At 42.2% G+C, this 12,047-nt stretch overlaps 1 protein-coding gene across 2 annotated transcripts in view; it reads left to right on the top strand.

Annotated features, from left to right (window-relative positions):
• The window catches only part of LOC121957558 (fibrocystin-L-like), a 54,294-nt gene that overhangs the window by 784 nt on the left and 41,463 nt on the right, over nucleotides 1-12,047 (top strand). For both annotated transcript variants that reach the window (XM_088090305.1, XM_042506188.2), the window contains exons 2-14: nucleotides 174-298; nucleotides 539-616; nucleotides 5,323-5,464; nucleotides 5,558-5,663; nucleotides 5,772-5,829; nucleotides 5,914-6,007; nucleotides 6,689-6,742; nucleotides 6,938-7,011; nucleotides 7,122-7,164; nucleotides 7,401-7,471; nucleotides 8,474-8,584; nucleotides 9,949-10,038; nucleotides 11,704-11,969. In XM_088090305.1, coding sequence (XP_087946431.1) covers nucleotides 244-298; nucleotides 539-616; nucleotides 5,323-5,464; nucleotides 5,558-5,663; nucleotides 5,772-5,829; nucleotides 5,914-6,007; nucleotides 6,689-6,742; nucleotides 6,938-7,011; nucleotides 7,122-7,164; nucleotides 7,401-7,471; nucleotides 8,474-8,584; nucleotides 9,949-10,038; nucleotides 11,704-11,969 — 1,242 coding nt within the window. In that variant the 5' untranslated portion in view covers nucleotides 174-243. The remainder of the gene's footprint in view (nucleotides 1-173; nucleotides 299-538; nucleotides 617-5,322; nucleotides 5,465-5,557; nucleotides 5,664-5,771; nucleotides 5,830-5,913; nucleotides 6,008-6,688; nucleotides 6,743-6,937; nucleotides 7,012-7,121; nucleotides 7,165-7,400; nucleotides 7,472-8,473; nucleotides 8,585-9,948; nucleotides 10,039-11,703; nucleotides 11,970-12,047) is intronic.

The following is a 12,047-nucleotide window of genomic DNA, read 5'->3' as shown; positions in this document are numbered from 1 at the left end:
AAATGTATAAATAAAGTTGACTTGACTTTACTCTCGATTTGTGTCTGATCTAAATATTTTTATCTATCATATTTTTATAACAGAACCTCATCTTGATTTTCAATTATTTTCCTTCAGATGGTAAAATTACTTTTAAGCATTTTGGTTTCAAAGGTGTTTTTATTTTCCAACAGCTAACATTAGGTAACACCATCACAACAGACTGCAGGTGAAGCAGCAGGGAAATCTGGGAAAATCCCCAGGATGGAGTCCCCCATGAGGCCGGCGGCTCTCCTCCTCGCACTTTGGTGCTGCTGCAGTAAGTACCCACAAACACAGTTCCATAATAAATTTAAAAAATATATAAAAATCTGCATTTTGTAAATGGAGTTCATTTTTGTAGATGTAATTTAGCACTTTTCCAAATGCGGAAATTGGGCCTATCCACATTTCCCAACAAGATCACCACTCGCCCACAGCTCAGGATGGAAAACATCTTATATGTCAATTTATTTATTATATTTAGATGTAACACTAATGTTGGCTGTGCGTATTTCAGGTGCTCAACGCGTTCGCTACATAGCTCCGCACATAGGCAGCACCAATGGAGCAACACGAGTCGTGATTGAAGGAGAAGGTAAGAGATTTTATCCATACTTTTGTTAAAGGAAACGTTGAATCCAAAAAATATGATGATTTGAATCTAGTTGTAAACCTAATTTATCTATAAGAGGAACCCCAGCTAGCAATTTTCGGTTCTAGAAATGTTCTGAGAATAGCACAATGCAATGTTTTAGTAATGTTTTCATTGGCAAGTTTTCCAGTTTTCTTCTTAAAGTTGGAGTAACATTCTTTATAAACATAAAAAAAAGTGTTTAGAATTTTTTTTTGTATTTTGAACATATCACATTACATTTCATTTGAATAAAAATGGTCTGTAATCTCTGCTGCTGCTTTAAAACGTTCTTCCTTTGTTCTCATGTAACATTGTGTGAACATTGTATGATCTGTCACCTCTTAACATTACCAAAACATCCTCAGAATGCTGCAATTATAATGTTTCGTCTCAGTCATTTTTTAGCTTCATAGGGACATTATTTGAAATTATAAACATAATTTATGTGTTCTTTGAACATTAGATCAAAATGTTTTCTTTAAATCATTATTATATCTTGTAGATAACGTTAGCGAATGTTGTGGGAACGCTTCCTGCTTGCTGGGACTGTGTATTTTTTAATTAAACCAGGAAATGGATTATGCCACAGAAATAATAGGTTCTACATTAGTTAAAATGATTGAAAAGTAATCAAAGAATCATATATTCGTATATTATGATATCATTTAGAGGAGGTGCACCTGAAAAGATTAAGTTGGAGCATTTATACAAATTGTACTTGTGGATTTGTTGTTTCTAAATGGTGACAAAAGTGAACTTCTGGCTGAACAATAAAGGGTTTTGGGGATATATTGGCCTATCTTGCTTAGGTTTAGGAAAAGGATTGTGGTTTGGGTTGAAATGACTAGATTTTTGCCAGAAAAAGACAAATTTCTCCTGTATGCAACTTAAAGCTCAGCAATGTATTGATATGATGTCAATATTGTGATATAAGATTCGAGATTGTCTTAGATTTTGTGTATTTTAATATTGTAAGTGTTGTCCTGGTTTTAAAGGCTACATTAAAGGGAATTTGTTATTTTCTGAATTTACCAGGCTGTTAAAACTTTTCCATTATTAGCCTAGGATGAGTGGATGAGTCAAGGACTCAATCCTGTCTGCTTGTTGTCTCTTTTCACTAGCAAGGACCACACCTCAATCGGAATTAATTTTAACAATTTATTGACGTGAATGTAGATTTGGTATAAACATTGATGTTGAATTATTGGAATGGATGGTTGAGTGCGGTGTGGGGAAGCTTCGGTGGGAATCCGCCGTACCTCCCGGGCACGACAGACCCCCAAAAGCGTGCATTATATGAGAGAGGAAAAAGCCGATTTGAGATCTCTTAGGTCGGAACGGACGTAACGGTGATAAGCTTGGGAGGACCATCTGCCCATGATCTGAATGAAGTGTTCCGGTATACCGCTGCGGGAAACCGAGGTGGCAGCTCTGATTCTGAAAGAATATCCAGAGTGATGCATGGGAGAGATGCCTGACAATGACGGGACCTGAGGGAAGTGTTGGTGGAACCAGAAGCGGGTAACCACCTGGCCGGATTCAGATGCAAACAGAGGGTCATCTTGGGATTTGCTTTGTGATGTCCGGAAATGTAAGTAATTGGAGAGAATAAGGAAGGGGTTTACAACTGATTGAATGTTAAAGTAGTAGACGGGAGTGGGTTGGCTAGATTAGTTGGTTTTGGTTCTTTTTAAAAATAAGTATGGTGTCATTAGAGAAAAAAGGGCCGAGAGGCAGGCGTGCCGACGTGGATCGTATCGAAGGGTTGAAGCAGTGAATTCTGAGCATCTGAGGAAACGGAAGAAGGTGAGAATGAACATTGCCTCTAGAGTTTGGTTGAAGTTAGGTATGCTATATCTGGAGCAGATGGTGTGGATACAGCGTGACAGCAGATCCGTGGTTAATGGGAGTCTACAAGGATTTTGGGCTGGTTCTTAGTGTGAGAGGCCTCTGAGCAGTGAGATGATTTGGGGATGACCATGAGCTGGCCATGACTACTGGTTAGGAGTTTAGAGATGAACGAAATGCCGCTGAGGTAGACTTTGATTGTCTGGGTTTTAATTTCCCAAGACAGAATGGGCGTGGGTGATGAAGCAGGTTAAGGTGATGAGATCAAATGAAGGAAAAGTTATGTTATGCATGTCGTGAAAGTTGTGGAAACAATTCCAAGCCGACCGATATGGAGAGAGAGTTGCAGGGGATGGGCTATTGATGATGGTGTTCTGAGATTCCAGATCAGGGGCATGAAAGCTGGGTTTAGATGTTGAAAGGCAAGGTCGAATATGGAGGAACCGGAGTCGGGTGTGCGTCTACATGAGGAGCCAAGCTTCTGAACGTCTTCATTTATGATGTCAAACTACTGCAAGATTGTCTGAGTAGATGAGGACAGATAGGCGACTCCATTCACGGCCCCATAACATGGTGGCGACGATGATGGGGTAGATCTCAAAGAGAGCAGATAAAGTGACCTGGCAGTCTCCTTCCAAAACCGGCAGACGGAGCCACGTCATCGAAAAGGTTGACGTCCTGAGGATGAGACAGGTGATCGTCAGAAAAGAAGGAGATTTGTTCCAATCACCAAGCAGATGGAGCCAGAGCTCGGCGCGGCTGGGCGCAACGAGAGAGATGGAGGCCATGAGCGACGGGACGGAAGAAGTGACAGGCAACAGATGAGAAAGGAAGCCCTCCCCTGGGGAACAATGCAGATGCAGGCTTCGAGGGTAAGCAGTAGAGGGCACTAGCAGCCCGGTGCCAAAGCCCCAAGGAGAGTGAACCGGTGCAGTAGCCGATGTCGTACATCTGGGGGCCCCCGACATCTCGGTGCCAGATGCCCCAACGAAAGCGAACTGTCGAAGTCACTGGATGTACAACTGGGGGCAGCGGCACCCCGGTGCCAGATGCCCCAGCGAGAGCTAAGTGGCTTGGTTGCCGAGCGTGCACGGCCGGGGGCAATGGCATCCCAATGCCAGACTCCCCAGCAAAAGCGAACCGCTGCAGGCGTCGATGTTAAGCAGTAGAGGGCACCGGCAGCCCGGTGCCAGATGCCTCAAGAAGAGTGAAACGGCGCAGTAGGAGAGGTCATACGGCCAGGGGCACAGCCTCTCGGTACCAGAAACCCCAGCGAGAGCAAACTGTCAAGGTTGCTGTGGGTGTACAACTGGGGACAACGGCATACCGGTGCAGGGTGCCCCAGCTAGAGCGAAGTGGTGCGATTGTCGAGCATGCGCGGCCGAGGGCACCGATACCCCGGTGCCAGAAATTCCATCAAGAAACAAATGCTGCAGTTGCTGAGGTTGAGCAGTAGAGGGCACCGGCAGCCCGGTGCCAGGTGCCCCAAGGGGACAGAGCTGCTATGGATGGCCAGGAAGAGCAGGAAGTGGCGCTGGCATCCCAGTGCCAGGCGGTCCAACATGAGCGGGCTGCTCAAATTGAGGAGGGAGAACAGTCAAGGGTGCAGGCAACACAGCGTCGAGAATCCCAGGTCAGGTGAGCTGGCGGGAGTGGGAGGGTGCCACGACACATCAGACGCCTCAGGCAAACCTGACCTCTGCGGCTGGTGGGACTGAGGTGAAGCGACTTTTTTTTTTTTTTTTTGGGAAGTTTTTCCTTGGGTGATGTGAGGGTCTCAGGGCAGATGTCGTAAACTGTACAGCCCACTGAGGCGAACCATGTTTTGTGATAATAGGCTCAGCGAATAAAATTGACTTGACTAGACTTGACTTGACTCGCCCGAGGCAACATGTCCCCGCTTCCTATTCAGCACAGGCCGCCGGAAGTGGTTGAAGACGAACCGGCGCCTTAACAGAGGTGCTGACGTCATGGCGCACGACAGGAGCCGCCGCGATGACGTCACCCGGAAGAGCGCCGATGTTGACAGAACAGCACTCAGATGTCAGGATGTCAAAAAGCTTGTTGTCAGTTCTGCGAAACGGTATTCCCCGGTCCGCAAAGGCGGCCGGTAATCGGGAGACCTCGCTGGAGCGTTGTGACGCCGCGCTCCACACGGCGCTCCAGCGCTCATCGCTCGACATCGAGCCGCCGAGCCGGCAGAGTCGAGACAACGGCGGGAGGCCGTCACCATCCTCCGCGGCGATGGAGTAGGAGAACCGCAGCGGCGCAGGGCTGCACGGGGGCGACCGCGTCCTCTTCTTTCCGCTGAGGGTGGCGGACCGGGAGATGCAGAGGAACCATCGGCCGAGCCGTACATCTGGATGGTGAGCAGAGAGGAGCCGGGTGGAACATGGACCATGGAGGGAACCGAGGGGCCGGCGGCCGGTTGCACTGCCGAGGTCGGCGTCTCAGGCACGGAGGCGACAAAGAAGTTGTCGGCGTCGGACCCTGAGGACGCCTGCACGGCCAGATGGAGACGGTGAGGGCCATCATCACGGCTTCGACCAAACAGGTCGTCATCCGACGGGGATAGAGAGACAGGATCCATAATAGGGGTGAGTGAGCGAACCGTAGCCGACCGAGAGCGAAACGCTACGTGGTGTGTCGGTACGCGCTGGTGCAGAATAACGAGAACGAAAGGGGGAGATCGGGTTAGGAGGATATTTAAGCCGGAGGAGGCGCGGTTGAGGTGCGGTAGAGGTGTGGTCCTGCTCCTGAAACTCTGCTATATAGCTTCACTTAACCCGAAAAACAATTTGGATCTATGCTTTTTTCAGGTTTTGCCCAGGAGTCGCAGTTCCAGCTGAATCCAACAGAAGACACTGGTAACTTTGTGACCTTCGTGTCTAAAACCCTGTCAGTCCCCTGTGATGTGGAGAGAGACTCAACACACGGCAGCCGGATCACGTGTTACACCAGGTAGCCTAAGGGGACTCCTATTTAAATAAACACATTTTTATCGAGTTGCTTCTTGCATATATGTGACTAAAATGATTAATTTGTCCTTCATAGACCCATGCCGAGTGATCACTATGTGGTCCATGTCATTGTGGATGGCGTTCCCATCCCTGAGAGCAATCTGTGCTATGGCCAGTCCAAACCCCACTGCAGCTTCTATGTAAGGTTACAAGCAACACAGACGCCCTCACTCACAAGTTAATTGATCCCGCAGTCAAGTTTGGATTCTGATAGGTTTTTTTTTCATTCTTAATGTACTTTTTCTCAGCCTGTCTGGTATCGCACACCTACTGTCAATACTTTGAGTCCAATCAGTGGTCCGCCAGGTACGGCTCTTTACCTCTATAGCGTGCAGTTCATTCACAGAGTCCATATTCAGCTGTTTATTAAACCCACTACAATCACTGCAGGCACGCTGGTGACAGTGCGAGGACGGATCTTCACCGATGTGTATGGAAGCAACACTGCGACAAGCTCCAATGGCCGCAACGTCAGATTTCTGAGGTATTAATAAAATGAAGCAGATATAAACAAAATGTTTATTTTACTGTAAGGTATTTTCAATTTGCTTTATCTGGGGGACATGTTTGTAAAATGACATGAGCCCAGGGGTCAGTTAATAAACAAATATTAATATTTATCAGTAATATTATCAATGAATCTCCAACACATTCTCATCCCAAGTCATGATATGTCGCCCCTTTGCAGTGGACCTCCGCGTCTACATATTATGTTTCAGGCTTCTGCGTCTGCTGTTGACATTACGGGATGCTGCTACTGTGATGTCAACAAAAAGCATGTTACATGTTGTTATGTTTAGGGAACAAAAGTACATCTTAACCGACGCCAGGATGTCAACAAAACACACATGCTTTAGATTACGCAACAAGGGCACAGATGAAAAAGGTGAAAAAAACATAATATTCAGACGAGAACTGAATACTGGACTCCTGCATCAAAATCCGAGATTTGTTGGATCCATCTGAATCTGACTCTTGTCAATGCCAACATCTGCAAACAAACTATCTGACATATATGCTCTTGTTTTAGGAAACGTAAGACTGAGCGCTACAGAAGCGGTTTATGTGCTTGCTCACGCTTAACAATTTCTTTGAATCATGAAACAGACTTTTCAGATGTAACTCTCTTTCAAACAATCAGTGAATATGATCTTGTTTATTGCAGAGCCTACATGGGAGGGATGCCGTGCGACCTGCTCAAACCGAATTCAGATGATTTGTAAGTATTTTGTTTACTATTAGATTACATTTAGAAATAAAGCGTAAAACACAGCAAAATGCACAGCAAATTCACAGCAACTTCAGCTGCAGGGACATCTTTTGTGTGAGGTTGTGTCAAATAAAAAACAAAACAATAATACAAAGAAATTTTTTTAATCACGGTTTTTTAAGTTTTTCCAAATACTTTCTAAAGGTATAATCTGCATCTGGACGCTGAAACATCTACCTGGGGATATATGAGCTGCAAAATGACGGGGACATATGTCGGTAAGCTGGTTTTAGTCATAATTACAGCTGCTCTTAATATGCCATTTTAAAAAAAGATTTTTTAAAACAGCACAAACTGTCTTTTAATAACTATGTTTTGTTTCCAATAGGGCATCACAACATGAGTTACATTCTTGATGCGGATTATGGAAGGTAAATCATTTCTTTACACTTAAAATTTAGCTTAAGATTTGCATTCAATACAGCTTTATGGCTCTCTAACCATTGTGTATATTTAACCTTTGAAAGTGCAGATAAAGTGAAAAATGCATAGATGTAATAATGGAAACAATGCTTGAAGATTTCTTCTTGGTGACACATTGCTTCACTAAACAGCATTATATATGAAGGGCAGAAATAATATGAATTCGTTTATTTCACATCTTTAGGAGTTTACCAGAAAAGAAACTTCACAGAGTTACAAGTTTGAACAAGATCGCCATGTTTCAGACCTATGCAGGTACGTTAAACATTTGTTTATGCCCAGTCTAATCGAAATACGTCAAATTGACATGAAGTCTTTACACAGTGCGTAGTGGTGGGAATAACATGTTAAAATTACATCCTGCAAACATGAAAACATACCAGAGTAAAGTCAGTGAGGATCATTTGTCATGCCAATATGGACTGTCAATTTGGAAACCAGTGTTTGTGTCCTGTGTGAAAACGTATGTATGCAAGTGCTTTATGTAGATCGCTGTCTTTATGTAATTACGCAAAGTGCATAACTTTAAGTCACTAGTGTTATGTAGCTCTAATACGCACCAATTTGTGACGTTTTTCGTCACCACAAACGTTTATCGCGTCGTTTCTCCCCATGTTCTGTTTCTCCCTCCGTGTGTGTCGGCTAGCTGAAATGATGTTTGAATGTAGTTTGAATCTGATATGTTTATATATATGCTGTGACAGTGTGACAGCAGTCTGTGCCCCACCATTTATACTGTCATTCAAATTTGTATTCATTATAACATTTATTTAAACATGCTGACTTTATTTAAATATACAGATGATGTAGATGTAAAAGGACCCAAAGTCAAACAAAATGAAAAAAAATCAAACCAAATTAGACATACTAAACCAAAATAAAAGAAAAAAACACCATTAAAGACAGCCAGCTTAAAAGGCAGCCAACTGTACTGCATTTTTGAGATGGAGCAATAATTCATGTTATACATTGTGAACGATCATAGAAATGTTCTTGTGGATCCTTAAAAAGTTCTCAAATTTTGTCCATTAAAACATGTGGGGACCCTGCTGCGACTGTTTCACACGAAACTGTGAATTTTAACATCAACTTTTTTTTGTTTTTTGTTTTTTTTAAATTTATGTTATTATTACATTTCGTACCCAATACCACATAGTTATTAAAAGTTTGTGTGCATTTCATGTATTTCTGTGAGACTGTGATGTTGTTCACACAAAGTTCTTCCTCTGTTAAATTAATGTTAATGTTAATGTCCAGAGGTGACAGGAGTCTCCCCGTCCATGGGCAGCATCTTGGGTGGAACCCTGATTACGATCCACGGCCGCTTCTTTGACGAAACCGATCTCCAGGCACGTGTCCTCGTTGGAGGTAAGCGGACTGGAAATCTACCTAAAACCTCACCAGCGGTGGCCAATCTCCATTCCGTGACAACTTTTCTGATATTGTTTCCAAACGGTACAGAGCGTTCAAAGAGCACGAATGGATGAATGAAGCAAGTCTCCACAATACAAAACCCATCCCATTGTTGGGGCCTCATGTCATGCAATGGTGATAATCCTTTTCAACACAACAGAAGGTGTGCATGCTTGAGACACAACAAACAAAACAAAAAAAACAGCGTTGTCGCAAGGCAGACAGAAAAGAATCTTCTGAAGCCTTAGAGAGACGACGGACCGTGACAAAGGAGCTTGTGCACTGTGTTACATGAGACGTCATATCTCATTTAGCATGTTCTTGACAATACCAGTTTGACTGGAGAGAAATCGATAAGATCGATAAGCTCTTTGGTGCAGTCATAAAAGCTGGCATGTAAACATAATGACAGTTTAAAAAAAACAGAAGATTCTTATATATTTTCCTATTATAAAGACGATCAGGATATCTAAAGTGATAGTACACAAAGTCCAAAAAGTAATTGTATCTATTCATATCATTAACCTCATCAGATTTTCAGACCATAATTTCAATAAAATTAATATATTACTGATAATTTATGTCTTTCTGTAACCGTCCACAGAAATCAAAGTGCTAATCAGATACTCTGTATTGTCTGAAAACACATTTGTGTGCCTTCGTTAAATTGCTCCGTTCCTTCAGTTTAACCCTTTAACACCTGAGTCAACATCAGTTTTCTTTTGCTGCATTCAGATGCCTTTAACAAACATCTAAACCTCTGAAACGAGAGAAAATTGGTTTTGTTTCTTTCAAAAACTAAGGAAAAAACACAGTGAGCAACTTGGTAAGTGCAAAAAAATTAGCAAGAGGTGAAAAGGAAATTATCTGAAAATTAGCTGTGGGCGATTATTAGATATTATACAAAAAAAGGGGAAAAAAAGAAAAATGTGTGAAAATTGCCCAGAAAACCATATTTATAATTCTCTTAATTCATTTACCCCCTTTTTTTGTTAACTTTTCTTCCTTTGCTTATGTTCAAGTAATTTTATTTTAACTTTTTTCTTGATATTTTTTGAGCCATTTCTTGTTAAGCTGCAGTTGTTTTTGAAGGAAATCAAGCCACTTTGCCATTTGCCATTTTGTCACCCAAAGAATACATTTTTAACACTTCTTTATGTCAGTTTAAAGTCCTGTGAAGTCTTAAAAAAGTAAAAGTGAGTAGATAATTAGTAAATTTTTACTTTGCAGTAAACTATCAGCTTAAGTGAAGCCAGTTTGTTCCTGTGTCTGCTATTATGAGCTGCTGTCAGTCACTGAAGCTTGACTTATTTCCTCAGGCCTGCCTTGTAAAATCCAGAGCGTGTATGATGAGAAAATAATCTGTCGGACCGCCAAACAAAAGATGAACAACGTGACTCTCTACCCAGGTGAGAGCACCCCTCCTCTTCTTCTGCTCTTTTGTCTTTTGATGTGATGAAACCAGCGCTCGTTTTGATCTGTCCTGTTGATTTATTGTTGCGCTGTGTCATAATCTGAAAAAAACATGAACACCAGTTGACAACTCGACCACTGGAAGAATTTAAAGCATCTCTCGTGCTTTGCGTGAAGATGTTGATCCGTCACTTGTCACAGTTCATCATAGCTTGGGGGCATTGGTGTGCCGTGTACTGTTACAAAATAACCTCTTATCTGACACATCATGTGGCAAACCTTTCTTAGAGCTGATGTCAGGTGCAGGTTCACTGGGTTTGTACGACCATTGCATCAGGATTTTTTAATACAAAACAAACAAGACGTCCTGTAACTGTTATCTTAGCTGCTTGAGATCAAACAGTAAGAGCATTAATTCCTTGCTTTTTATGTCATTTCAAGTGTAAGAAAAGCACGTTTCAGAAACGTGTCTCTCCTGAGTGCTCCATGTGACTCATGTGGTGAATGCAGCACGCGAAACAGAATAAGGAATCCTAAAATGTGGATATGAGTTAGCATTTACGCACTCCCAGTTCCCTCAACTTGAAGTCGTTGGGCTTTTTGAATGGGTTTTTGGTTACATGCCTTAATTAAGGTCTGTGGTTCAATCTTAATCTGAGATCTGAGAAAATCTGAAAAATCCAATTTTTCGCAAAAGATGCAAAAGATACTTAAATCTTTGTATATAATGCATAGGTTTTGTTACTTTGGCGGGGACACGTATGAAATGGGAAGGTCATCCTCTAGGAAATTTTAAGCACCAAGCACCTAATTTTCTCCATTAATTCTTCTGCCCCAGCTTGCTCTTTTCTGCATCAGTTTATAGTTGAGATGTCTTTAATTTTGTCAAAATAAAATCAACTTTCATGTTTTTATTGGGGCTGGAGTCTATGCCTGTGTATTGATATATTCCATGTGTGGTTATTTATGATTATGATCAATAATCCAAAATCTTAAGATATTGTCACCATATTAGAAATATATGGTTCTATCTGCGTTCTGGCAGTTTTGAGATTTTGAGATTCAAAGTTTTGCATTCCAAGTATCAAAAATGATTTTTTTTTTTTTTTGTTTTCTGAATAGAAAGTCCACAGATGCTTACACCTTAAAAACCACCTAACATAATGTTAATAAGTTGTCAAAGACTAAGTATATATAAATAACTCTATTTTCAGGCATTTTTCAAGCAAAAATTGATTATCAAATAGTTTAAAAGGCCAGTGTGTAGGATCTAGTGTTAATCAGTTGGCAGAAATTGAATATCATTTCTATAACTTTTTTTCATTAATTTCTTATCACCTGGTTATAATAAACATTGTGTATTTTTTTAACCTTAGAATGAGACATTTATATCTACGTATGGAGCGGGTCCTCTTTTATTAAGTCTGCCATGTTGTTCTACAGTAGCCCAGAATGGACAAACTAAACGCTGGCCATTGAGACCAGTCATATTTTCACGTTCTCTAACACAGGAGAAGTTTCAGCTCTGTAACCTCACTGCTAAATGTCTCTTAATCCTTCAACATTGGACATTTAATCTACTGTTGGAATCACTGATTAATCAACTTATCATTTCAGCCCTAATTTTGACCCGCCAGCATTTCTTTCCATTTCAAACACAGGTGGGAGAGGCATGAAGATGGAGCTGTGGAACGAGACAAGCCCCCAGACACTGCCTGACATTTGGAGCTACAACCAGAATACAACCGGATACTGGACACAGTGGGTCGACACCACGCCCCACGTCTTTGATTTCAAACTCGATCGCTTCAGCTCACGAACCTCAGGCTTCTTTGTCCCGCCAACCAGCGCCAACTACATCATGTACCTCCACTGTGATGACCGATGTGAGCTCTACCTCAGCAACTCCAGCCGCCCCGAACACAAGGTGTGACAAGAGAGGTTATCTCCGAATAAACCACACCTGCTAGTTTCGAATCACGCTTTTTTCCATTCGAAACAACCA

The sequence above is a fragment of the Plectropomus leopardus genome, chromosome 17 (genome assembly GCF_026936395.1).
Source record: "Plectropomus leopardus strain MGB_pleo_1.0 chromosome 17, ASM2693639v1, whole genome shotgun sequence".
NCBI classification, from domain to species: domain Eukaryota; kingdom Metazoa; phylum Chordata; class Actinopteri; order Perciformes; family Serranidae; genus Plectropomus; species Plectropomus leopardus.
Note: the sequence above shows the minus strand (reverse complement) of the source record. Positions and strands in the feature narration are given on the sequence as shown.